This window comes from Python bivittatus, unplaced genomic scaffold (assembly GCF_059951505.1).
Source record: "Python bivittatus isolate LINGU-HERP-01145 unplaced genomic scaffold, Pbiv_v1 ctg000700_np1212, whole genome shotgun sequence".
NCBI classification, from domain to species: Eukaryota; Metazoa; Chordata; class Lepidosauria; order Squamata; family Pythonidae; genus Python; species Python bivittatus.
The window spans coordinates 70,507,246-70,533,257 of NW_028277098.1; the positions used below are offsets into that span (position 1 = coordinate 70,507,246).

The 26,012-nt window shown below is 39.3% G+C and overlaps 2 protein-coding genes across 5 annotated transcripts in view; one reads left to right on the forward strand and one right to left on the reverse strand.

The window, feature by feature from the left end:
* Positions 1-3,382: 3,382 nt before the first annotated feature.
* TMEM9 (transmembrane protein 9) lies at positions 3,383-16,439 on the reverse strand. Of its 3 annotated transcripts, none has more exons than XM_007421156.3 (6): positions 16,149-16,439; positions 10,073-10,167; positions 8,460-8,551; positions 6,992-7,100; positions 6,172-6,303; positions 3,383-4,923 (listed from the first exon to the last, which is right to left on the reverse strand). In XM_007421156.3, exons 2-6 carry the CDS (start codon positions 10,136-10,138, stop codon positions 4,774-4,776), a joined length of 549 nt encoding a protein of 182 aa, XP_007421218.1. In that variant the 5' UTR covers positions 10,139-10,167; positions 16,149-16,439; the 3' UTR covers positions 3,383-4,773. The 3 variants fall into 3 exon arrangements, with proteins under 3 accessions (XP_007421218.1, XP_025025728.1, XP_025025723.1); XM_025169960.2 differs by lacking the exon at positions 16,149-16,439 and adding an exon at positions 15,990-16,139; XM_025169955.2 differs by lacking the exon at positions 16,149-16,439 and adding an exon at positions 15,940-16,093.
* Positions 16,440-17,477: 1,038 nt separating this feature from the next.
* Positions 17,478-26,012, forward strand: part of LOC103049702 (uncharacterized) — a 32,619-nt gene continuing 24,084 nt past the window's right edge. For both annotated transcript variants that reach the window (XM_088154540.1, XM_007421157.4), the window contains exon 1: positions 17,478-17,672. In XM_088154540.1, the coding sequence (XP_088010666.1) occupies positions 17,512-17,672 (161 nt within the window). In that variant the 5' untranslated portion in view covers positions 17,478-17,511. The remainder of the gene's footprint in view (positions 17,673-26,012) is intronic.

Below are 26,012 nucleotides of genomic sequence, written 5' to 3' on the forward strand. Positions count from 1 at the left end.
TAGAAATGTGGGAGGATCGGTCCACTGCTTTTCATCCACCACTGTACTTCTTTTGTGATTTGACCTTTCTTAGTCAGGTTGTTGATCAGGTTGTGTAGTTTCTGTATTGGGTTGATATTTACTGGGATGTAGGTTTCTTTGTCCTCCAGTAATTCTTTCGCTTTCTGTATGTATATTTTTGTATGTATGTTTTCTTCTTCCTGATTGCAGGCCAGGGAGAACTGAAGGTAGCTCTATAATTTAGGAGCTGAAGAACTCCATTATTGATCTTATGTGAAATATTAAGGTAGAAAGCTTAATATTTGCCAAAAAGAAAAGATATATGCCAAGAGACACAAGGTTGAGCAGGTTAGAATATTACTATTCTCAGGGTTTCATTGCCTTGATCTCAAGATGCCTAGCTATTTCTTTTGCTATCCTATAACATAATCATGGCTCACTGTGAAATGGGGAAGATATAATGAAAACACAGGTATTTCATCTAAATTTATTAGATGTTTCCAACCTCCCACCTTCAAATCCTTAATTCTAACCATATGCTAGTGGAAATTCTAGAGGGGGGGGAGAGAGAGAATATAAGTTTTATCAGAACAGGCTATTCAGATTTTATATTAGAATAAACAGAGCAGGAACATCTTGCAGGATTCACATTTTAAGATATAATCTGTTAAGGAATGGTAGTAAATTGCATCACTTTGATTATTTGGCAATTAAATTTGACTAAGAAAATGGTCATGTTATTACAGGAAACAATTGTTTTGCAGACCTGAGCAGAAACCACATGAGGGAGCAAGTGAGTGAGATCAAAATAATGCAACTGCCAAAAGAAATAGAATAGAATCTGTAGGTAGATAGTATTCATATAGAGCACTTTGATCCTGTCATTCGATTTCCTTTGTGATAAGAGTTTGGGGGCAGGGGGAAGGGCAGTGAAGTTTTGAGCAAATGCCTATGTCAGACATCTAAATCTAACACCTAATGCTTTTTATTGGATTTTTTTTTAGGGGGAAGGTGTTATTTATTAGCAAGGAATCTTTATTCAGAAAGCTTGAACACTCAAATTTTCAACCTTTCCTTCCATATTGCCTACTGTAAGACTGAAACCTGGTTGGCTCAACTCAATACTCTATGTTTTTTAAAGTTTTTAATAAAAGATAAAAGAGATCCAAGTCTTTTCTCCAGATTTCTGCCACCTCCCCAGTGATTCAGGACTCCAGAGATAATTTAGAGATATCCTGAAAGCTCCTCACTCAGTTCTGTCAGTATTCTACAGTGTATTTCATCAGGGCTGGGTGGTTGGAAGGCATTCAAATTAGCTACAGTAGAAGTTCCTTTACTATATCCTTACTGACCTACTCAAATCACCTTGGTTGTAAAGAGAGTTCTGTTCCTTTGCTTTTCCTTGGTCATCGGTTTGTCCATCTGAAGAAAGCAGTAAACCTCCACTGTCTTTTTCCTATTGACCCATTTGAAGAAACCCTGCTTGCTGGATTTTACCTCTCTTGCCAGCTGTAGCTCATTTTCTGCCTTTGCCTTCCTAACCTCAATCATACATTTGTGAGATGTTTTATAGGTTACTTTGGTTGCAAGTCCTTCCTTCCAGTAAACATCCTTCTTTAGTCTTAGCTTCTTCATGAGCTGCCTATTCAACTACATTGGTTCTTTTAGACGTCTCCTAAGTATTTTCATTGACATTGTTTGAGACTGTACTATCCTTAATTTTCTTTTCAAGAAGTCCCAGCTGACTATAATATCTTTGCCTTACAGGTTTTCTTCCCATAGCATCTCCCTATTTTTCTTAATTTATTAAAATCAGCCTCTCTAAAATTCATGGTTTTAGTCATTTTGTTTTCAACCAAGCTCTTAGTTAAAATCTAGAAGTCTAACAATGTGTGACCACATTAAAGTTCCAACCACTTTAATACCTTAACTAAACTTCCTGTTAGTAAGGACCAAATCCCAAACCTGCCATTTCTTTGAATATCCTACCAGATGACTTTGTGGGGGGAGGAGAGGGGAGGAGGGGCAAGCAGCAGGTCTTTTGTGGAAAACCTTTTCCCAACATACTATAAGACATTAATTTCTTTCCTTTAGAAGTGGGGTGTAACCCAGTTCTAGAACACATTCTTTGTCCACAAAAGTGATCTCAGGTTCAGTCCCCCAAATTTCTACATAAGACTGGAGAAATTCCTGCCTGAAATGCTGACAAGTCACCACAAATCACAGTTGTAAAACAGTCTTCCATCTGCTTTCTTTGAGATGGCACCTTTGATCATCTCATACTAACATGGCCATTGTTAGTATTGCATTAGTTTCATAGTAGCATGGACAGTACTAAGCTAAATACACCAGTAGTATGTTTTGATGGCTTCCTATACTTCTACCATTTAAGAGGCAAGTCAAAACCCAGTAGTTTACAAAATGTATTAGAAGTATTTGGAGTTATTAGGAGTACTGTATGAATAATATTGTTGGTATCATGATTTATTTTAGTGATCTTGTTTTATCCAATTTAATTTCTGACATATTAGAAGATCTGTTATTTAGTCTAACTTTTTTCTGTTACTGATTTCTTCTTTTGTACATCATGTTGAATATTTGAATTAAAAAATGGCTTGTAAATGTTTTCAGTAAATAAAGTAAAATACTTCACTACATACTTCCATGTAAACAATGGATAATATATTTTTTGCAGATCCGTGCTTAGTAACCAGCTAGTGAGAAGTGTGCATACTGTATTTTAGACATAACTGGGCTATAAAATATGGATAATTATAGAGGGGAACAAAGAGATATAAAAAACTCTTAATTCCTTCCTGCATTTAGTAGTCATTTGGATTTTTGCAGCCCAGATATGGTACCCCTAGCATATATTTTAGGATGAATTTAGACTCTTTTCTTTCCATTTCTACACATTCTCTGAACCCTTGCATGATACCTCTTTCTGAACAAAAAGTATTCAATCATGCCTGACATCAATGTTACACACACTTTCTTTGTTTAATGAAAAGATGCTGCATAGTAACAAAGATTGATCCAATCTGCCAGAGATACTTTAAGAGAGATAAATAAATTAGATTGTTTAATACATAAATATTTTCTCATGCAGAAAAAATACTGTCCATCCTTCAAGATCTCTTGGTAGTATCTTTTGCATCTGAGAGACCATTGTAACATTACATTTCACAGTTACATACTGTTAATACTACTTTCCCTTAATAGGTGGCATAGACCTAGCTGCCATAGTACCATAAAAACAAATTTCAATGTGATGTCCCATACATCTGGACAAGCTGTTGTCAGATGCATTGTAAAATTGCAATAAGTAAGTAACTGTAGCCATGTTGGCAGAGTCAAAAAAATCCAAAATTCATGCAGGAAATTTTCTATTAAGCCAACTTAAATTTTATTTTAAAAGTTGCATGTTTTTGAGTTTCCAAGAAGTCTTCATCAGGCACTTGAAAGTCTACATCTACTCTGTAAAACTTCTCCCAGCCTAATAAAGGTACTGCCTCTATAGATTTTGCATTAGTTTTTACAACAAAATAACTACAACAGATTTCAATATCATTTGTGTAAAAATACTTAGATATGAACTGGCACTCTTTGAAACGATATTAAAATCTAAGACTATACTTCTCTAAATGTCCTTTGATAGTGGAATCCAGTTCTGCATATTGAAATAGACTGCCACATGCAGAAGGACAATTTTCTTTGCACAAAATAATCCACTAAATTTCTTTCCTGTGCAGATAAATAAATCTTGAAGGAAAGGACTTTAAATAGTTAACATGTGCAAAGCATTCTTCATTTGCATATGAAACTGTGTAAACAGCAATGGCTCCACATGTTCAAGGTACTGTGAAAACTGAGATCTAACCTAGCCAGCAATTACGCTGTGTCCAAAGCAAAAAATGCAAGAATCTGTATTCTGTGTAACCACTTGCCTGTTTTAAAATCTGCATGTGAAAGAGCATCCACAAACCTCTTGGTTTGGTCTCTTTAGGAGAGAGGGAAGCACAGAGCTCATCCAGTCATTCTTGTGATATGTTAACCATGGCTTAGCATTAACTATGCAGTGCTAAATAATCTCTCCATATTTCTTTGGTGCAAAGTTAACTATCCTGAAAAAAATCCTTGGAAGGAAGAATCTGTAAGAATTTATGAGCCAAGTACAGTAGCTCCCTCATGCTAAACCAATTTCCCTTATTATATTTCTGTGTTTGGTGCCAACTTTTCAAACCAATCTTTTGTAGATAGATCCAAGCCACTTCTCTGTAAGTATTTTGCAACAGTGAAGGATCAAATATTGGCATACAGTCAATGGAATGAAAAGGATGTTGCTATTCCCATTTCATTAATAATACATCCAGTTCTAGCTAAACGCCAAACCACAGATTTGTAAGCGATAACAAATAAAAGCATGCCACATTTTTCATCACTAAACCAGACTGATGCTTGGCAGATTATAGAACCCAAAGTAAGATGCAATTGTTTCTAACTTTTAAAGTCAAATAGCTATATTGGAGTCACTTTTTTTCCTGACAGCAACAAATAAAGCAAGTGGCAATCCTCATCAATGGGATGTGTAGCCAGTAGCTGGCTTCAGATGCAGCTTATTCTCTTGGGCAGACTGGGGGAGGAGGACAACAAGCAAAACCAGTCAGAAACAGCAGGTGCAAGATATTTAAACTACAGGCTTGGGGTCTGTATTGACTAACAGAGCTTTGCCTAGCTAACCAGCAGCTGCAGCTCATGCCTAGAACAAAAGCTCTAGCTTAGCATCTTGTGCCGGTCAAACACAGTCTTCCGCTGCTCCTGCACCTGACGCTTCCACCTTTCCTGGGCTCCTTCCACTCTCTCCAGCACCGTATTTGCTCTGGCACTGGCCGAAGGACGTACAGCTGTCAAGGAGCGGGGATCCTGCAGTAACAGAATAAGAAACATCTAAAAGAAAAAGCATTTCAGATGTGCAGTAGTAATGGTCCACCGCGGGCTACAGAGATACATGAAAGAATTCTTAAAGCAGAATGTACAGGGTATATGTGCATACACACCATGAATACCAATATGAAATTACTGATCATTAACAACAGGAAACATCTCAAGGTACTGCGGAATTCTTCAGACCCTTAAGAATGGTTAGTTATATTCTATGAAAACACATCCAAAAGAATTATGGTGAAATGTCCTGGTAACTTTTTTTCCCCTGACAATATAAATTTCCCATAAGCTATACAAGCACCTTATATTCCATTGTTGCAATATTATTTAAAGCAGAAGTAGGAGATATTCCTGAAGTACAATTCCCAGCTTCCCCTCACCCTTGATCATAATAAGCTGTAGTTCAGAAGAATCTCCTGCTCTGAAAGAACCAGCCTTATTTCAGGCACTGCTTTCAGCACTACAGGATGTCACTAGACTTCAGTGATATAATCTGAATGAATGAATGACATACTAAATAAAATCCTTTTGGGTTTGCATTATGGCTTAGTGTGATTTGTGTTGTCTGAGAAAACACAGTTAATGCACAACCTTCTAGGATTTTAAGAAAATATTTTCTTCAAAGCAAAATGTGCTCATGTTTAATGTGCCCGAGCTTCAATGATGTAATCCACAATCTAGAATGAAATCCTAGATTCGTTTATGTCACTAATTGTTTAAAGCAGCCTTCTTTACCCCAGTGACCTCCAAAATTCTGAAAACTGCAGTCCGAACCCATTTGCACTATTCCAGCTTTGAAATGTTAGTTCTGAGTGCTGATCTTAGAAACAGATTTTGAGGCATATCTTAAAATCTCATCAGGCATTATGCTGTCTAGAAAGTTGTGCGTGCATTGGGTAGGAGACGTAAATAGAGAGAAAGGGCTGCACACTGAACAAGGTGTCCTCTGTGGATGGGAGGGCTTCTGTCACAATGGATACAGAAAACTTTATGTGAATAGATATGGAGATTTCTACCTACCAACCCCTCTACTGAACACATAGACTTAACAGCGTGATCACTTCCAAGAGCAACCTTCCACAATGTGAGGCTTTCCAAATGCATTAACTTTTAATTCCCACAGTCTACTAAGTGAGAGACTGTGGGAACCATAGTCCAACATATGGAAGGCATCAGATTCAGGTAATCTGAATGAAAGAAAACCTGTTTAAAGAGCATCATGCTCACCTCTGACTCTTCTTCATTGCGCAGGGGCTGGGTATAGGCATCAGGTTTACGGATGAATGGGTCAACTACCATTAAAAAGACCATGTAGAGTAAAAGAGCTCCAATCACTGAGAGGTAAATGATGATGATGATCTGCATGAACAGAGCAGCAAAATGTCATCAAAGATCCTGGATAAAAGAACATTTTTAAGCAAGGCTTCAACATCTGTATTGCACAAAGGGAAATCAGCTAAAAAATCAGCATTGCTGGAAAGGATAAGATCAAAGTATGGACAAAGGTACCAGGCTGGCTTTCCCCAATCTGATGCCTTTTCAATCTGCTGGAAGAATATGCAGACTCAGAATACTGGGTTGTCCAAGGCACCAGATTAGAAAAGGCTGAATAAAATGACAGCTTTCACAGCAGAGTTAAGCAGTCCAAAAGCAAATATAACTAAAATAATGACTTCAATTATTTCCTTGATCTGTTAATGAGAAATCTAGGATATGATTCTCAAAGGCAGCCAAAGACAAGAACTTAAGATGAGTCTACCAGTGCCTGTACTTGCCTCTGTAGAGAATCTGACGCTTATGCAACATCTGTGATTGCTTTATGTGTTCTGTAGCCAAAGTTTTAACTACAGGATAAGACCTCTGTGAGAACTACCAACTAGGCCTAACTACCAACTTAGACGCTTTTCCCTCAGTCTCATAACGCTACTTCCGTTGTGAGTATATTTTCAGAAGCTCTTTTCAGTTGCCTTGACAGTTGGCAACAGCCAAAATTCTGTGAAGACAGAAGACAGAGAAAGCTGGTGTAAGAGATAGTCCGATATTTTACCTTGATGGTGCTAGTGCTTCGTTCTTCATACTTGCACTCACACAGTAGGCAATATGCCTCAACATCATGTCCTGGTACTGGCATAGGTTCCACCACATGCAGGCAATTACTGCAATTGTGAGAAACAAGAAGCAACAATAGGCATCTGTTTTATCACATGGCAGTTCACCTGTTCCAGAGATACAGAGTTTAATGTAACATTTAGCTGGACATATTGACTGTTTTTCCGAGCCGGTTTGGTGTAGTTAAGGCATTAGGCTAGAAACTGGAAGACCGTGAGTTCTAGTCCCACCTAGGGACAAAGCCAGGTGGGTGACCTTGGGCCAGTCACTTTCTCTCAGCCTTGGGAAGGAGGCAATGGCAGATTGCTTCTGAAAACCCTTGCCAAGAAAACATGCAGCCTCCAAGATTCAGACACAACTGAATGGTTTAAAAAAAATTGACTGTTTTTAGATGATCAGATATTGGCTTAATAAGCCAATATATGCATGAACCCTTTCTCCATTCATTACAGCATGAAGATTCCCCAATTAAATATATTTGAATTTGATCAAATCTGGGAAATTCTGATCACCAGATTCAGATCAAACTAGGGTCTTATTCCATGGTCTGAAGTTGATTTAAGAGCCTAATTTGCTCCAAGTTATAACTAGTTTTCCAGTTTAAATGAAACAGAAAATAGAGTTAATTGGAAACTGCTAGGTTTAATTGCTGCATATTTTGAATAAAGGGAGAGAAAGAGTCTGTACCCATTAAAAAAGGTTTCATGTATTCCTTGGCTTATTTGGATTGTTTAATTTTAGACCAATATCACATTTTACTGAGTCACTTTTCCTATGAACATATTTCTATAACTATTTTTTAAAATATGGCTTATACTTCTTATATAACAACACCAAAGCATTCCCAGAATTGCAGAATTTCATCTTCCAGCAGCCAACATGGTTAATAAAGAGAGACACTGGACACTGTAGTTCAGCTGTTGATTTCTGCCTAAAACACTACTTTGTCCATCAAAAGTTTGCAAATATCATTAGGGAGACAACAGAAAGTAACTACAGATGTAAAAAAATTGGCCATTTCTAGAACATTTCTCTAGTTCACAATCTGAGTTAAATAAAAATAAAATAAAATAAAATAAAATAAAATAAAATAAAAGGATAGGATAGGATAGGATAGGATAGGATAGGATAGGATAGGATAGGATAGGATATCAAACATGAATATGATAGCAGTTGGAGAGATCCTAATTTTGAGATCATTATTGTATCACTAAGTTAATTCCCTTGATCAGTATACAAATAACTAAAATGTACATGATGAAAGTATCCAATTTGAACAGACAGAAAGTATGAGACTTCAGTTCATTTTGCTGAACTGTCTTCCTATACTGATGATGTGTTTTAGAACAATCGCATCTTGCATTCTTTCTATGAGCTTTGAGAATCACATTTGAAATTTGTCTCACCAATCTTTCTGCAATACATTTTTCTTGTAAATTTGTCCACTTATATTCCGATATGGCGGGCACACACACTTGCAGCGGATGTCCTCAAATGTCTACAGAAGAGAAATAGGATACAAATAGAATAAACAATGTGTGACCAATTGTTTTGCCCCACTGCAAAGTAAAGACCTAACAGTGCTCTCCCCAGTCGCTTCATATCATGCTGGAGAACCTGTGATCCTTCAGATCTTCCTGAACTGCATCTTGGCTCTTGCAGCTTCACGTTTGACCTCAATAACATATAAAGCTGAATATTAGTTGCTGAGTGCAATAAGACTGGTACATAATGGGATTAAAACATGCGTGAGAATACATAGAATGCTTAGTACATGGTTAAACACTGAACAGGGAATAAGATAAGGATATGTGTATGATATCCCCTTGGTTGATTAATGTATTTATGGATAAGGAAAGTTTGTGGTGACATTAGAGGTGTGATGACTGGGGCCATGAATGTACATGTACTTTTGTGTTCAGATAATACCATGTTGTTGGCTGTTAGATTATGTGATACAATAAGGAGCATTGATCTAAAACTATATACATATGAAGGGCTGAGATAATAGTGTTTATCAAGGAAAATAGAATGAAAGATTGCAAGTTTTGCTATGTAGATAGCAAAAAATTAGAGCAAGTAGATGAATTTGGGTACCTCTGTAGAACATTTACTGAATATGAGAAAATGGACAGAAATGTTAATGCTGGTCAAAGATAGTGGATGCTATGAGGTCTGTTGCAAGCAAAAATGGCTGTATAAAACAATGTGCTTGTCCCCACTTTGTTATATGGAAGTGAGAATTGGGTATGTAAAGAGAAACATAATAGTAAGGTAAATGCAATGGGAGTGGAATACTGAAGAAACGTGCGAGGTAAAACAAGAAGAAATAGGATAAAAAGTGAATGGCTGCTGAATGAATGCGGACTGAATACAAAAGAGAGTGACCAGTGTGAAATCAATTTAAGTATGCTGAGGTGGTTTGATCATGTATAGAGAATGAATGATGATCAGATTACAAAACCAATATATGAAGGGTGATTGAATAGATTGAAAGGAAGGGGAAGATCAGGAAATGGTGGTGGATGGATTTGATGAGATCCTCAAAAAGAAAGAGGTGAGAAGTTTAAGGAACTAAAAGGGGTGCATGAAGTGGTACAGTATATGGACAGGGTGGAAGAAGGGATGGTATGCAAGAATAGGAATGTATGAAGAAGTATAAGCTAATTTTAGCTATGTCTTCTCTTTTTCCATCTTTTCCCTTATGCCTTTGATTTCTTTGGTTTACTATTTCTTACTTTTTTTCTATTCTGTATAACACTGTTGACCAAAAAAAAAAAAAAAAGGAATAGCATAATGGGTATTTATGTATGTATGTTATAGCTGAATTGCACAACAGTAGCATCAACAAATTATAATAAAAATAAACCATGATTTAGTGAAATGCTTGAACCTAGCAATATTGGCCTGGTTTCATTTAATGCTATGCTGAAATAGGTAGGTGTGACTATCACATTAATCCAAAAACAAACATTAAATATAAACATGAACAGATTTTCTCTCTGTATTCCTCCCTCACCTTCTTGGCTTCAGATGATGTTATTAAGAAACACCAGAAAATGGCTGCAAGTGACACCAATTTCATGATTTCTCAGATGTGTGAATGAACATTACCTGGAGGGGGAAAAAGAACAGAAATCAGCCAGTTCTTTGTAGCATTATACACATCACAACTCCTCTGCTAAAATGTGACTAGCTGGTTTTCTCAGCATATGCGTAATCTTGAAGATACCCCCTCCTTTTAGGGCCTGAAAACATGAAGCATTAAAAACATATATCAAAAGCCAATCCTTCAGAGCAGATTTGGAGGGTGGACAAGGACTTGCAACGGGTGTGGAGGAGAAGAGAAAATCAGCCTTTTCCCATTGCTTTGGCAGGGGAGACAATTTGAATATAACTAATGTTGCAATAGATGTTAAATATAGCTCATTACAAATTATCATCCTACCAAATGCTACACCCTGTGCTTTTCTGCAGTTGGATTAGATTTTTGGTTGGTCTGCAGAAGATGGATATTCAGTTTCAGGTCATAATAACAGCAGCAAATAATCTAATAACAGTAAAAAAAAAAAGTATCAAGATATAGTGAAGATGAATTCATTTGAATCATAATTTCACTATTTCAAATTTCAGACCCTTTCAGTTAATCTGGAGGCCACAGTTTAACTTATTTCCCATGTTCACAAAAGAATGAAACTTTTCAGCTACACTGGTTAAAATGCATCTTTATCTTATGACTTTAATAGCAGTATGAACTGCACAGTAATGCAAATTACAACTGTAGGAAAAAAATATTCACTTTTCAAAGAAGCTTAAAGATAGAGTCTAAGTTAATTAGTGGTCAGCCTTAATTAAAAAGCAAGGCTGAGATCCCTGCAGCTATCTATCAAAATGCAAATAGAAACAAAAAGAGCAATTAATAAGTTAAATTAGATCATCTTTTACTTTTGAAATGTTTTTCAAAAATTTCCAGTGTAAAAACAAATCTCTTCCAAGTTCCATTTCACTGAAACATTGAAAAGCAAAAGCATTCTTAGCAAGATATTTGATCTTATATATGAAATCTACCATATCTATCTTAGGTGCTCTCCGCATTTACATATTATACATTTTGGAAAGTGTCAGGCTTTTCGGCAGCAAACAATCAAACAGCTGGACAGAGAAAAGCCAGTCCAGTCATTTAAAAGAGATCACAACACTCTTGTGTCATCTACAAGGAATGTGAATTGAATACTTCAACTACTAGACCACATCAAGGGTGTTCTCCATAATGTACAATTCTGTTCACATAGCTTTGTCTTGTTTACACACTTTATTGGGACTGCTCTGCTCCTTCTCAATGCTCTTTGGGTTTTAGATGGTTTCCCTGCATGTTTTAAAAACAACAGGTTTTGTGGCATCTCAAATTGCTTGCAGTTTATGCTCTGAGGGTCCAGAGCAAACATCAATAGATGTATAAGGAAACTCTCTTGGGAACTAAGAAAGTCTGCTGGGGCAGATTGTATTTATGTAAGATATGTCCAAGATATTCCTGGATGCTTAAGAAGCTCTGAATCTTGGATGGACTCAAAGGAATCATACTGAGTTGGATGAAACTTCTGAAGTATATGTAATGTATACATGCCCACTCATCCCCAAGTGGGTCATTAAGTGCTGTCTCCCTGGTGAACTTGTGGAGTGGTCTTAATCTTCCAGGGGACTGGTGAAAGAGCAGCATGAAAAACGGGAGACAAGTTGTGTCTGAGGCCTCCACCATTACTGAGGGAAGGATTTTCCACTCTGGCATAAACGGATTCCTTCACTCCTCTCTCAAACCACCTATCTTCTCTGTCCCAAGGACTCCATAGTTCAAACCTGAGCTACATACACTTTTCTACTGGTTCTATAGTATTTGGATAAGATTTTGTGTAAATGTAAATGTTCCTAAGTGATTCCCCTTCCTAAGCAGTGTCTGGCATAGACTTCTTTATAAGATAGAATGATGAAGTCAGCACCCTGTGTATTTCCCTCCATTGTGCACAGCCACAATAGCCCTTGAATAATGTTGCCTAGTATAAAGGCAGTACACAATCCACCCCACTTCTTATGCAGTGTCTATAAATCCTTTTTTGCTCACCAGAACAATCTTCCAGGTATCAGACTCACTGCCAGAGGAAATACTTCTTGCACAGACTGCCCTCAATTCAGAAGCCCCCAGCTATGTTCTTTCTAGGGCTCGATGAAGTCTATCCAAGCCATTTTGACATCAGGAGCAGCCCAGTCCATCTTGTCAGTCCAGGGAGTGCTCTGCCCTGATTTGTTCCCAATTTTGCTGTATCGGAAAACCAAAGTTCTGCCCTCTTATCCAATATGGCAGAAACATAAATGACTAATGGCACTTATTTATTTATTTATTTATTGGATTTCTCCCCCGCCCATCTCCCCCACAGTAGGGGACTCTGGGAGGCTTATAAAGACATTAAAACTATAAATATATATAGAATTAAAACAATACTACAAAAGGAAAATCCAAGAAGATGGAAAATCGGCCCGGGGACAGCTGGCCACTATGGGGCTAGCCATCTCCCTGCTTGAGATATTCCCTCCCTACCCCAGGCCAAGTGGCAGAACCAGGTCTTCAAGGTCCTTCGGAAGGCCAGGAGTGAGGGGGCCAATCGCACTTCCAGGGGCAGAATGTTCCAAAGAGCAGGGGCTACCGCAGAGAAGGCCCGCCTTCTGGACCCCGCTAGATGGAGTTCTTTTACTGAGGGGGTCCGAAGCATGCCTTTTCTGTGTGACCAGGTGGGACGGGTTGAAGTTATAGGGGAGAGGCCCCATGCCATATTGGTTTTTGTTTCTGTTTTATCAGAATGGGAATGAAATGAAATGCACAGGAAAACTGCAACACAATGAAGAGATGAAGCATATCAAATTTCATAGAAACTAATGCAGGAATTATCAAGATTGGTTGTTTCGTGATTTTTTTCCTAGCTGCTCTGTGTCTTAATTTTTGTGTATATGTATTTATTTTTATTTACTTTTTAATATTGTTAGCCGCCCAGAGTAATATATTTGAGATGGGCAGCCATATAAATTGATTAAAATATTTTTTTAAAAAACACAAAAGTAAGATACATAAACTTATGATTATTCCAGCCATTGGCTGAGATCACTTCAGTAACATTCCCAAAGGACCCAATAATATTTGACTGAGGGTCTTTCCCCAATACTGAGTTGAAATGCTATCTAGCCATCCTTGAGCTGGCATAAAAACTGCCAGCATAAATCTTGCTGTCCCCGTTGCCAATCTTTATTAATTAATTAATTAATTAATTAAATTTATATGCTGCCCATCTCCCCCAGAGGGTGACTTTGGGCGGCTCACAATTAAAATCTAACCTCAAGAACAGTTAAAAATATAAATATCCATGTTAATTTAGTTAAAAAAACAAACTATATGTATATATACAAACCTAAAACATAAAAGCATAAAACATAAAAAGACTAAGTCATTCTTGAATAGGGTTGTCTTGATATGTGAATGTGTCAGTTGTTATAGGCAAAGTAATTGTCTCCTTTGGCTTTGCTGCCATCCCCTTCTAACGTGGCCCAGCCAGCAGGGAAAGCATCCACCAGTTGGGGTGCTATAGCATGAATGAGGTAGGTCTGACTTCAGGATGGATTCTCTCTGGCAACTCTAGCTGGTTTCTCAGCTCCTCCTTCCATCTCTCTCTTGGGCTACTCCCAACTTAAAACAATGTGCAACAAAGAAAGATATGGGAAGATACAAGGCAGACATAGCCCTACAAGTTGTGTTGTTCAACTTATTAGGTCCTATAGGGAGGAAAAACTAATACTGATTAGTTATTGGGTAATGAAGTCTCTTAAGACATCTCAAGAAAAGAAGAAAGGAGTGACTGAAAATGGTTCACTTTTGGCTGTATTAGTGATTTGGGTGTGATGTTTCTCAGCTGCTTTGTATTTTAATTTTTGTAATGGATGTAATTGTTTTTATTTTATTTTAATTCTGTTCTCTGCCCAGAGACACTTGTTGAGATGGGTGGCCATATAAATTGGATAAATAAATAAATGAAATGACAAATGCAGTTGTTGTTGTTCAGTCGTTAAGTCGTGTCCGACTCTTCGTGACCCCATGAACCATATCGCACCAGGCCTTCCTGTCCTTCACTGCCTCCCTGAGTTTGCTCAGTTTCATGCTCATTGCTTCAGTGATGCTATCTAACCATCTCATCCTCTGCCATCCCCTTCTCCTTTTGCCTTCAATCTTTCCCAGCATCAGGGTCTTTTCCAATATAGGCCCTATTTCCTCTACTAGAGGGGAGGGAATGCTCCTACCACCCAATTGTCCCAAGACATACCTCAGTTATACACACAACAGGCCACCTGACATAACTTCCAAGCTAATGGGTGGCTAAGTGTATTAGATTTTAGACATCTTGAGGGTGCCCTTTGAATAAAGGTGAAAATGCTTATTTATACCAGTCCAGCCTTAAGCCTGTGTTTCTCATTGGGTGGGAATGAGGTGAAGGTAGTGTCATGGGAACAAGACAAAAACATGGTGTTGTCAGGGTATGATTGAGCCTTGCCAAGGTTTAAGTGGGGACACAATTAGAGCTTCACCCTCCCAATCTTAGTCTCTCTCATGATACTGCCTGAAAGGGCTATGCAGCACTTCAGACTCAGAGGAAAAAACATGCTTTGAAGCCTCAAGGGCATTAAAATAGCACTTGTCTGCAAGTCCTTAAAGCAGACACACCTTTTCCAAGGATCGCACAACTGCCCTCCACAGCTGCCACGTGATCCCAGAGAAAGTCACATTCAGTTTAAGAAGTTGTAGACAAATTCTACGCTTTTGCCACCAGTCACTCTTTTTGCCTTTGAACAGGATAGAGAAGTGGATACTAATTATATGGGCAAAAGTCAGGAAGAAGACACTTATATTATTCCATAAAGCTTTAGTTTAAGAGGATAGTATTAACTGCATTCCAATATTTATTTATTTATTTATTTATTTATTTATTTATTTATTCAATTTATAAATAAATAAGTAAGTAAGTAAGTAGAAATTGGAATGCGGTAACAACCACACAACATGAGCTGGAAAAGCTTTGCTGAATCTCACATGCAGTTGCTGATTTGGAAATGACACCATCTCCAGCCATAGCTTGAATGTAATATTTCAGGTCAAGCTTCCATTAAGCAGGGATGCGTCTGATGACCTACTCCAATCATTCCATGGAGATGCCTTGAAAGAAACTGGGTGACCATGAAGCGGGACTGCAGTAATCATGAACAGATCTCCCCCCAACCCCATCTCTCTCCCCACTTCTATGATTTCTACTCTCTCGCCTCATCCAAAAGCATGTACTGTAAAGAAAGACCAACATGTATTCCTCCCTGATTCTCTGATTCGCAGACAACTAAAGCATTTTTTTCAACATTAATTTAATTAAACCTATTAAAAGTTTACACCATTTTTCCTCTTTTTGGTGCAGGGTGCTCCAAATTTAAAGGAAAGGAAGATGAAGAGGAGGTATTTTCCCTCTGCCAAAGGAAAAATAAAAATAAAAAACATAACCGGAGGGGAAAGGGGCATGAAGCCCCCAAAATCTTGTGCAATGGCCAGCTTTCCCAGGCTATCCAACTTTCAATGCCAACTCCAGTTGAAATCAATCTTGGAGGCTCCTCTCCATCTTCCCATAAAAGCGGCCATGCAATACACCTGCAACGGAAGTAATTGTTGTCCATGACGTAGAGTTTGGATTCTCGTGTAAATGAAAATGTGAAGAGACGGTAGACCGCTCATGATGAAACACACCCCGAATTAAATAAGGGTGCCTTTTGGTATGACTCCTGAAGGAACGGCAGCAATTCATAGCTGCTTACCTGCCCATCACCTTCTGCCTGGCAATTTAAATTCCATTTTCAAACCATACCATTTTCAGGACCTTCGCCACCAGAGAAACATGCTCGCAGAGATCGGATTCTTCCACGTTGAGCTACCGCCAGCACAAAAGGCTGCTAAGGAAACCGCTCCCCATTTTCTCCCAACACTGGGATTTATCTTACTGGCGATGATGGAACAAGACACTCACCCAGCAGCGCCGGCTCCTGGAAACAGTCGAATCCGCTCTTCGCTGTTATTTTCTGCTGACATCACCATAGCAGACGTTGCTATAAACCAACTAGTTCTCTTTCGCGATTGGCACTAAGGGGCTATTCATAATTTCCGAAACGTTTTTGACAGGGGAAAAAAAAAATCCAGTCGAAAGGCTGCCCTCTTTGAAATCCAGGTCGGACGTCCAAACATTTAAAGTAGGCGAGACGAAACGGCTGCGCGGCTGTTCCTGCCATGATGTCAGGATGCGGGATTAAGACGCGATGTCGTTTTGCTGATTTATCCTATAGCGCAGTGTTTCTCAACCTTGGCTGCTTTCAGAGGGGTGGACTCCAACTCCCAGAATTCCCCAGCCAGCATGGCTGGCTGGGGAATTCTGGGAGTTGGAGTCCACCCCTCTGAAAGCTGCCAAAGTTGGAGTTGGACTGCGTCAAGAGTGCAGTACGTTTGCCCAAACGATTTAATCTGTAACTTCAACGCTAGTTTCTCGTTGCTTGTGAAGACCTGCTTGGAATTTGGGGTAGTTTTAAATGCATCCTTGCCTTGCTGCATTTGAGACCATCGCAACAGCAGAAGGAGGAAGGCCGAGCAGAGCCTATTTTTTACCATTAATAGGGCCGCTCTGTCTAGAGCATCACTGAACATGTGCAGAATATTTTTCCACTGCACTGTTTCAGCATGAGTAAGACCTTATGAAATATTCTGCTTTAAGCAATCCTTTCTGCCTGCAGTATGCGGTCGCTAAGGGTCGACACCGATTTGAAGGCACATAATCAATCAATGTTCGTGAGTTTTCTGATCCCACCCGATTTATATTCTAGATTTTGGTGGAATGAGTAATTTATGGGGGGGAAAAGGCAACACGAGATTAATATTCGCAAATGCATTGCGTTCCGTATTTAGGGTCATTTTGTTTCCTTGTGGATTGATTATCTAAATGCATAAACCTGGTTCCAGTTCTGGAAACGAACCTGACAAAATACAGTCGTGTCTTTGAACATCTGCAGAGTGCATTTCTATTACACCCGGAATCAACTTGTCTTCAGCTGTCTGCAAGATTTTATGAAAAGAAAGGTAGAAAGAGCAGCGTTCTATTAAAGCAATATTAGGGAGGAAAAGTTAAAAACAAAAAAAACCCCGCAAACTGTCCCCCAAAAGCGACTAAGAAGTTGTTCGATGCTGCACTCAGTACTCGTTTTTGAAATTCTCCCCAATTTCACCCCGTCCCCCGCGCTGCAGCCGCCAGGTGGTTGTGCTAGAGGTAAAGCGTTAACGAGACATTGGCCGGATGTGCTGTCAGCAGGGAGGGCGGGTGAAGCTCGGGCGGGAAAGCCGGCGCCATGGCTGCCGTAGACTGCATCCTGAAACTAGGAGGCAGCGCATTGACGCAGAAAAACCAGTTGGAGACGCTGAAAACGGAGTCCGTGCGGAGGGCGGCTGCTGTCGTCTCTAAGCTCTGGGAGGCTGGACAAAGACGGTGCATAATCGTGCACGGCGCCGGGTAGGAACTCCGGGCGGCGCAGCGGAGGATTCTGGCCCTCTGAGCCAGGGCGCCAAGGGAGCGATGTCAGTTCCTCCTAATCTGGCGGCTCGGGATAAATTGGACCTCAGTTCCCATCATTCCCAAACAGTATGCTTGTTGCCCGTGGTGGCTGCGGATGAAGGTGGCTGAAGTCCCACGCAGCTGGAGGGCACCACGTTAGGGAAGGCCGCGGAGTGAGTCCCCTTGACTTGAGAGGGCGGTTGAGCTATGTTTAAATTTGCACCGGCAGCAGATAAACCCTGTAATGGAGCCGTGCATATGTTTGCCTGTTAGGAGGTCCCCGCTGTGCCCAGTGAATCTTATTCCTGGGACCGCAGCAGGGGAATGCGCTTGAGCTGCGTCTAACGGGACTTCCTGCTAAACGTGCATAGAATCAAACTATGCAGCATGGACTGGCCTCATGCTTTGAGAAAAGGGGGAAAAAAGGAACCTTTTAAAGAAATATGACAAATGTTTTTTAAAACTTTTCTAGTTTAGTAATTGCATGGCTTTTGATAATCCAGCAAGCTTCGTAATGTTGATGGGAAAAACAGTGGAAAATAAAGGGAGAAAAATCTCTGGATTACAGAGTTCAGAAGGCAGAAAACAAAGTTAATAACAAATGGAGGAGACTAACTATGTATGTTTTCTTATAAATAAGTCCTCAACATGCTCTGTGGATTTATTCCCAGGGAATGTGTGGAATAATTTAGGGGCACCAACCCTTTTCTAGGGCTACAAACTTAGGCATACTTGTATGGGAATAACTCCTGTTAAGTCATGGTTTGCTTAACCATGGTTTATTGAAGAAACCATAAAGGGCTAGATTCAGAGAAGATGTTAATCCTAAATCATAGATTGCTAACCCCAGTGGTGGGGCATGGATAGTGTGCCAAGCTGAGCAGAGCAGGGCTTCCTACCCAGCTGCGGTGACCTGTGGGTGGCCTTATGCCCCATGTTAACACTAATGGAGTGTTCCTAAACCGTGCTGGTCCTTCATTAGCATTAAGCTACATGCAATGTAGTGAAGTAAAGCTATTTCACTTCTCATATTTTAAGGACTGTTTTATAAACATGTGCGTGCCAGTTTTTATTTTCACGTAAAACTGTGAAAAACAATACTGATAGTCACAAGCTGTCCCTTTTAAAATAACCTTGCTAAGATTCAGGAAGAATTCAAATCTGCTAGGCCTCTATAGAATGCTGTGCTGTCCTCTACAGGAGCTTCTGGTAGTTATCAATGGATCCTAGGTGATGAAAAGGGAATTCAATTGGTTCTGGGTTTCTTCACCTCTAGTGTAGTGCCTTGAATGCTTGTCCTTTTTCTTGGAGCTGAATGTAAAATTGCCCCAGTGTTCTGTTTCTCTCAGCCTACTAGAGTAGGTTATGTTTCATGAAAAGTAATCCAGTTCAGTGGTCTTGACTGGTGGTACCTCTGCCACGTTACAGGCTTAAATATAGCCTAGATCAGGCACAGGATAGGGGTCTCAAATTGTCCCATGTGCCGCATGAAGCTAATTTATTGGCTCAAGGGCCACCTCATTAAATCCTCTCCACGCACTGATACAAAAGTGTCTGGTGAGTTGAAAATGATGAAAATGAAGAACGTAGTGGTATGCCACTGAACATTAATTTATTAAATAAAAACTCTTTATCACACAAAAGCTGCTTTTTTGCCATTTCAGTTCGGCCACTGACCTGGCAACATTTTTCATTAGCCAGAACACCAATATTTGGTTTGGTTGTTGTTGAATAGCAGTATCAAACCCTTGAACCTAATCATATGAAACTTGGCAGGATTTCAGGACTATGCCTGAAAATTATTTCCACTTTTGCCAGGAAAAAAAAATGACATTGGCATTTCTCTTTAAAGGAAAAAAACAACAACACCTATTTGACATGAATCCCTCTCCCATTAGAAATACAATTTCTGAAAATGTAGCTTAATTTCAAATTACTTTTAATGGACAGTAGATTAAAATTGTTTAAATCAACGCATTCTATCAAATGGGAAAAAAGCCGTTGCCATTTGGTAGTTCCTCATTACAACTAATGGGGAAGCATGGCGGTTTGGGGTTTTAAATCAAGTTTAGGATTTGAGCCTAAACTGAGTATTTTATTTTTGAAGTGGTCCGGTCTTTTCAAATAACCCTAATCAGGGTCCAAACCTCTAACAATACAATTTCTCAGGTGACTCTTCTTGGCTGGAAATGTTTTCTTGCCAATAAATTGTTGCAAGGGGCATGAACCACACTTCTGTGCAGTAAACTCAGCAGCTCTAATTTAGTAAATATGAAGCAGGCTATATTTGATATATAAACATATGTGATATTTGACTCACATCCTCCTGATGACTAATGGCCTATTTATTTAATAAAAAAAAACTTTACCATGTGTTTGAAGTGAAAGCAAACATTGTTTACAATGGCAAACAAAGAATGGAGTAAAAACTCCTCGGTTTACATCATAGTAGAGAGCTTTGTGGATATTTCCTGAGAGTTAAATATTTCTTTAAAAGGAGTTGAGATGCTTCTTCATTGCCAATGTGCCCTTTGGCAGATCAGTTGTGTCTTCAGAGTTCTAAAAATCTGGGCAAGTGATGGAGAAAAGTAGGGAGAGGAAAGTCACTCAGGTACTGTTCAGGCAGCAGGAGAAGCACTGCTGGAATTAAGGCAACAGCATGAAGATTTTGTCAGGCACAATGGATGCAAAGCCAAGAAGAAACAGCTCCATGCCCAGATAGGGCAGGCAAGAGATCCTCACCATGCACTAAGGTGTTGTCACAGCTGGGGCCAGGGCTGAGACCTGTTCCAGTGGCACTGCCAAGTTTCTTCTTGCTCTGGATGTAGCGAGGGAAAATGCAGCTATAAACCTGGATCAAACAGGCCAAGGGAAGGCTGCACTGAGGTGTCTTCAGTGTCCTAGCTTGGAGCCTCACAAATAACCATGGTGGCACCACAGCGGTGGTGGCTGTGATGGCACTTTGATGCAAGGCTAGGGATGCAGTTGTCTTTTGGCCTGCTGTCCCCAGGCACAGAGCTTCATTTTAGTGGCTAACCTAAGGGAGGATTCATAGTGTATGTTCAAGATTACCAAGGTGCTGCCCAACTTCTGTCCCTTGTTCTCCTGTTATCTATATGTGGGCTGCAGAAAATTACTTGGAGGGCCACCTGTGGGTGACAAATTTGAGATCTCTGATCTACATGTTCAGCTATACCGTGACAACTTTCTGCTTAAATGTTCCTTTGCGGAATAGATTTCTCTCTGATGTGTCTCAAAATATTTCATTTTCTGAAGGTCAAAAGTCAAATGACGTTTCCCTCTCTTCTCATATCCTGGCATGGTAATGAAAATATAGAAATATGTTAATTGACAATCTCAAAATGTATCATCACATCCTGTCAAATAGTAAGAGCAGTCTGCTTGTTGCTACTAAAATGAAATAAATTGATGCTTCAGATATTTTAAGTTATATTTAGCATATGATGTGTTTGTTTACTGGCCTTGAGTTTCCTCCTATTGAAATTTACTTCTTGAATAAACCTCACAAAGTGGTGGATTATCTGGTATTCAGTTATTTATTTTATGGCACAGGATTAATGGCAGCAAAGCTCCTGAAATGAAAGAAAGTATTAACATGAGATCTTTACAGAGACAGCAAGCTGCAAATTATGCTCTATAATCCCAGAATCAATGGACATGGAAAGTAAGTGGCAGTGGTGGTGGTGTCAAATTCAAGTAGCCGTTCCAAGCTTGAGCTGATTGGGATCATAACAATGATGTTGATGACATTCAACTCTATTTCATAGTTAGATCAGAAACAACAGAAGCTAGGCAGATTTAGATCAGGATGGGGCTGCTCCAGTGGGGTGGATGAGGGCCAATAAATTGAGCTGAGTGAAACATGGATAACAGCGAAGAAGGCAAACAGAAGAAACCAACAGAAGAGAATATATGTAGCTCAGGGTTGAACTTTGGAGGTCCACCCTGAGCACTGATGTTCAGTGGAGGTCCACCCTGAGCACTTAGTCGGGTAATGAAATATCTTCAAGCAAACAACCAAGCCCAGAGAGCACCAAGGGCTCCACAGAAGAAACCAAGCTTTACAGGTTGTCCCTAAATGTATTTATCTGAAGGAATGTCTGGTGTCTAACAATTTTTTTTTTTTTGGTGCAATAGCTTTGATGAAGTAAATTGACTCTTTCCCTCATCCAGACATGGTGAATGAAACCCAGTCAAGAAGGACGGGCAATGTGCATCACTGAGATTATCCTTGACAATGGAAATTACTCTGAAATCCATTGAGAGTCATTACATACCTTCAAATAAATATCTTTCTGATATCCTACAAGACTTGGCCAAGTCCTGATAAGATTGGTGGATGAATAACTCCCAGACTTGGAAAATAGATAGTTCTTTTCTTGAAGGATCAGATACATTGCTTGGGGGCCTTTGGATATTGCTGAATTCTAACACCATCTAGTCCTAAGTCAGTGTTGTCCAAACTTGGCCACTTTAAGATGAGTGGACTTCAACTCCCAGAATTCCCCAGCCAGCCATGCTGGCTGGGGAATTCTGGGAGTCGAAATCCACTCATCTTAAAGTGGCCAAGTTTGGACAACACTGTCCTAAGTGGTATGGGCAGTGGTAAACGATGATGGGAAGTGTTGTGCAATAATATCTGGAGGATCACATGTTGTCTACCTCTCTCTATTTCCTCTGGCCCTGTTATAGTTCAGGGACATGTTACATATTGTTTTCTTTACCTTGGCATTTGATAATTCTGTTGCTGACATTGTCACTTACGCTCGTTTTATCAACAGTGCATAATTATATTGGGTTTTCATTATCGCACTTTTCCTAAAATGCTAGACATACAAATAGCCTAATTTAGTATTCAGGTCTGGGAAGGGCCATCCAAAGGAGGTGTTGGTCCATGGAATAATCTCTGTGAGATCTCCTTTCTTCCTTGGCTTTCTGGAGTCCCAAGCTTATGAATATGAAAAACTTACATTGGATGTCTGTTGCCTGGCCTGAGATTCAGGAATGCATTATCAACTGTTCATGTTTTGTCTTGTTCTTAGGCAAATTTGTAAAGGTTTTTTTCCCCCCCAACAGGGTGAATTATAAGTATGAAGTCTGAAATTTCTAGTTTAAAATCTGAAATTTTCTGTGATGATATTTAATCATATTTATCTGATTAAATATCTCTGCTATTTAAAGAATGTACATATGCATAAGATTTCTAGAGAAATGATTATATTGGTTAGTTGTGATAAGTCCAGCTTCTTCTTGCTTATTATGGCATAATTTTTTATATATGGCCTCCATCATGTCAGAGTAAATGTATTGACCTAAAGATTTTTTGTTTGTTTTAATAAGACTGAAGTTTCATTTCCAGTAGGTGGCAGCAGTTGTCATCTTTGATAAAATACATTGCTGTTATTTCATGCAGAAACGTGGAAGGAAACAGGACAACTAACAGCAAGGTGGATATAGATTCAGTTACAGTAGTGATGAGTGCACCATTGGAAGAGCTGAAGGACCAGGTTAGGGACAGATCATCATGGAGAAAATCTATCTATATGGTTGCTAAGTGTCAACACTGTCTTGATGGCTTGTAATCATCAAAAGCCTTACCTAGGCATTATGAACCTGGAGTACTTGCTATGTGAGAAATTCAGATAACCTTCCTACACCCACCCTTGCCAACAATCACCCTAATGATGTCATCTTCCTTCCTAAAGGAGAGAAACTGTTCCATATGACCCAAGACCCAAGATATTGCAGAGTTCTGATTTCTGTGTGAGTCAGTGTGCATACAGCCAGACATGTGTATGGCTTTCCTCCTGCACATGCTTGCATTAAACATGCAAATGCCACAGGGCAGTTAGGGTCAGTTGACTGACATTGGTGGGAAGTGGAGCTTAACTGAAATGTTCATGTGATGAGTGTTCTGGCTCCTTGAACAGGGCTAAAGACCCAAAGGAATCTGCAGACAGTGCAGTCCTGTGCATGTCAAAAGTAAGACCAACCGGTTTAGTGGGGCTTATTCCCAGATAAGCATGAGTAAGATATAGGCTAAGCAGTAATGGCATAGTCTGACTATAGGAAGGAGAATTAAATTTTGTAAAAGTTGGATAGATTCTGTTTACTCCTCTTTGATTCTGACAGAGTTTTCTGAACATCCCTCATGGAATTATTGACTCAAAATATTCACATTCACCTGGAAGATCTGAAGGGGTACTGTATTAGGATGGCTAGAACTTTACAGCTCTCTGGCTGATCCAGAACTCCAGATTTTATGATGGCCCCAAATCACATGCTTCAATAGCTGAATGCTTGAAGAGGTATGGAGGAACCACAACATCTAGAATTCACCAGCTATGCTGAGAGGTGATTATGGTGGTTGTGGTCCAAATATACATAGTGGCCAAACTTGGAGAAGGCTGGACAAAACTCTTTTTTCTAGCAAGTTACTCTTCCTGTTGGTTGCATATCAGCAACCACTCTATCTCCAGCTTTCTACCCGCTAGCCTGCTGTTTCTCATTTGCTGCTGATTGGCATGGATTAACTTTGGAAAGAACAAAGCCAGATGGCAAGGTTTGTAATGAATGGCATGCTGGTGGCATGGAACCAGCACAACATTGCCTGCTGTGATTGGATTACAGTAAGGGTTAGTATTTAGGGAGTGGATCAGCACTGGAATAGAAGTATTTAAGGCACTGAACTGGAGCCAACAAGAAGATTTCTAGCATGTTAGCTCTTGAGAGAAATGTGCTTTGATGCACAGGGGCTTAGCCCAACGCTCAGAACATGCCTCACGAACAGGTGTGAAGATCTTTCAGTTACTGTCCCCAACCATTTCAGAAGTTTTCAGAACCAAAGAATGTGCTTTTCCTAACTGGCTTTTGGGCATAGTATGCAATTATTACCAGTGAGTCAAAGACTGGCTTCCTACATTGTGCTATGATTTGTTTGATGTTACTTTAGTTGTATGAACTTAGCCATTGAGGTTTGTAAGCAATGGCTTTTAGCTAGTGCGGTGTATGAACCCAGCCCTTCCTGGGTTTGCTAACAAACAAAATATCCACCACTGTGCAATGTGTGAACCTAGTCTAGATGTCACTTTTTGAAAATGTATTTCATCTATTAATTCAATTTATATAGCTGCCCACTCCTTACGCAGCTCTTCTGGTGTTGTCCTGATGTATCTCAGCCAGCAGTATATTGTGATATTTTGGCAGGAAATACCTCAGGCTAGATTATAAACTTCCTTACAATCTAGAGCTAGGGAGAATGCTCTCTTCCCCCCAGGGGAAAGGTTAGGTTATTAGGTTAAAATCAAGGTAGCAACTTAAAACTTAAATGAGAGCAAAGCTTAATAAGAGTGATGAAGGATCTAAATACAGAATGGCTGGAGTATGCTATCTAGGTCTATTCTATCCGGGCTGCACAAATCCAGCCAACCTCTAGATGGCAGCAAAAAGTTATAGAAGTATTCAGCCTATTTTTTTCTATGATGTTGCATATTAATTTGTACTTTTATAAGCATTCTATTCTTCACTTTAAAGCATGAGTATTTTTATCCCTTCAAGTTTTAAAATACATGTGTCAAATTTAAGCAAGTAAACATATCATGCTTCAATTTATAAAACATTTGTTCTAAAACTTCTTTTGCAGCTTAATCACCTTAGTAAAATGTTTATACTATATTCTTAATAAAAGCAAAAAACTACAGAAAACTAACTCTTTCTATGATCCTCTGGATTTTCAGTCATTATGAGTCATCTGGATTTTGCAGTCCATATAGGATAACCCTAGTGTTACCTCAGTGACTTGCCCTGCATTCTCATGTTAGATTATATGATTGTTTTTCTAGAGAGGAAATTATGACTTGGGTTCTAAAATCAAGGCAGGATTAGACACTATAATGTCTTGCCTTCTTTTTAGGACCTTAGTGAAGTCATCAAGCTTGTGAAGTTCAGCTGTTCACTTGTGGTTATTTTCAGTGCTGGGTGCTTTTGATTGAATTTCCCTTCTGACTTCATCAGAGATGCAGAAGAGCTCCTCTACTAATACTTTTCAGTCATAAGATAGGATGTGAATGATGTAAGTCTTTCCAATAGCATCAGTAAATCAGTCAATGATAATAGTAATTTTCTAATAGGGTAGGAACAGGTCACTTTTTGGTGGGCACATCTTTTTCTGAAAAATTGAAAAAAAGTAAAAAAAAATGAAAAAAGTAAAATAATTCCAGTTTTTTTTCCCTTTTATAGTACTCATATTTTTCAATCCTTTATTCCTCAGAAATGTTT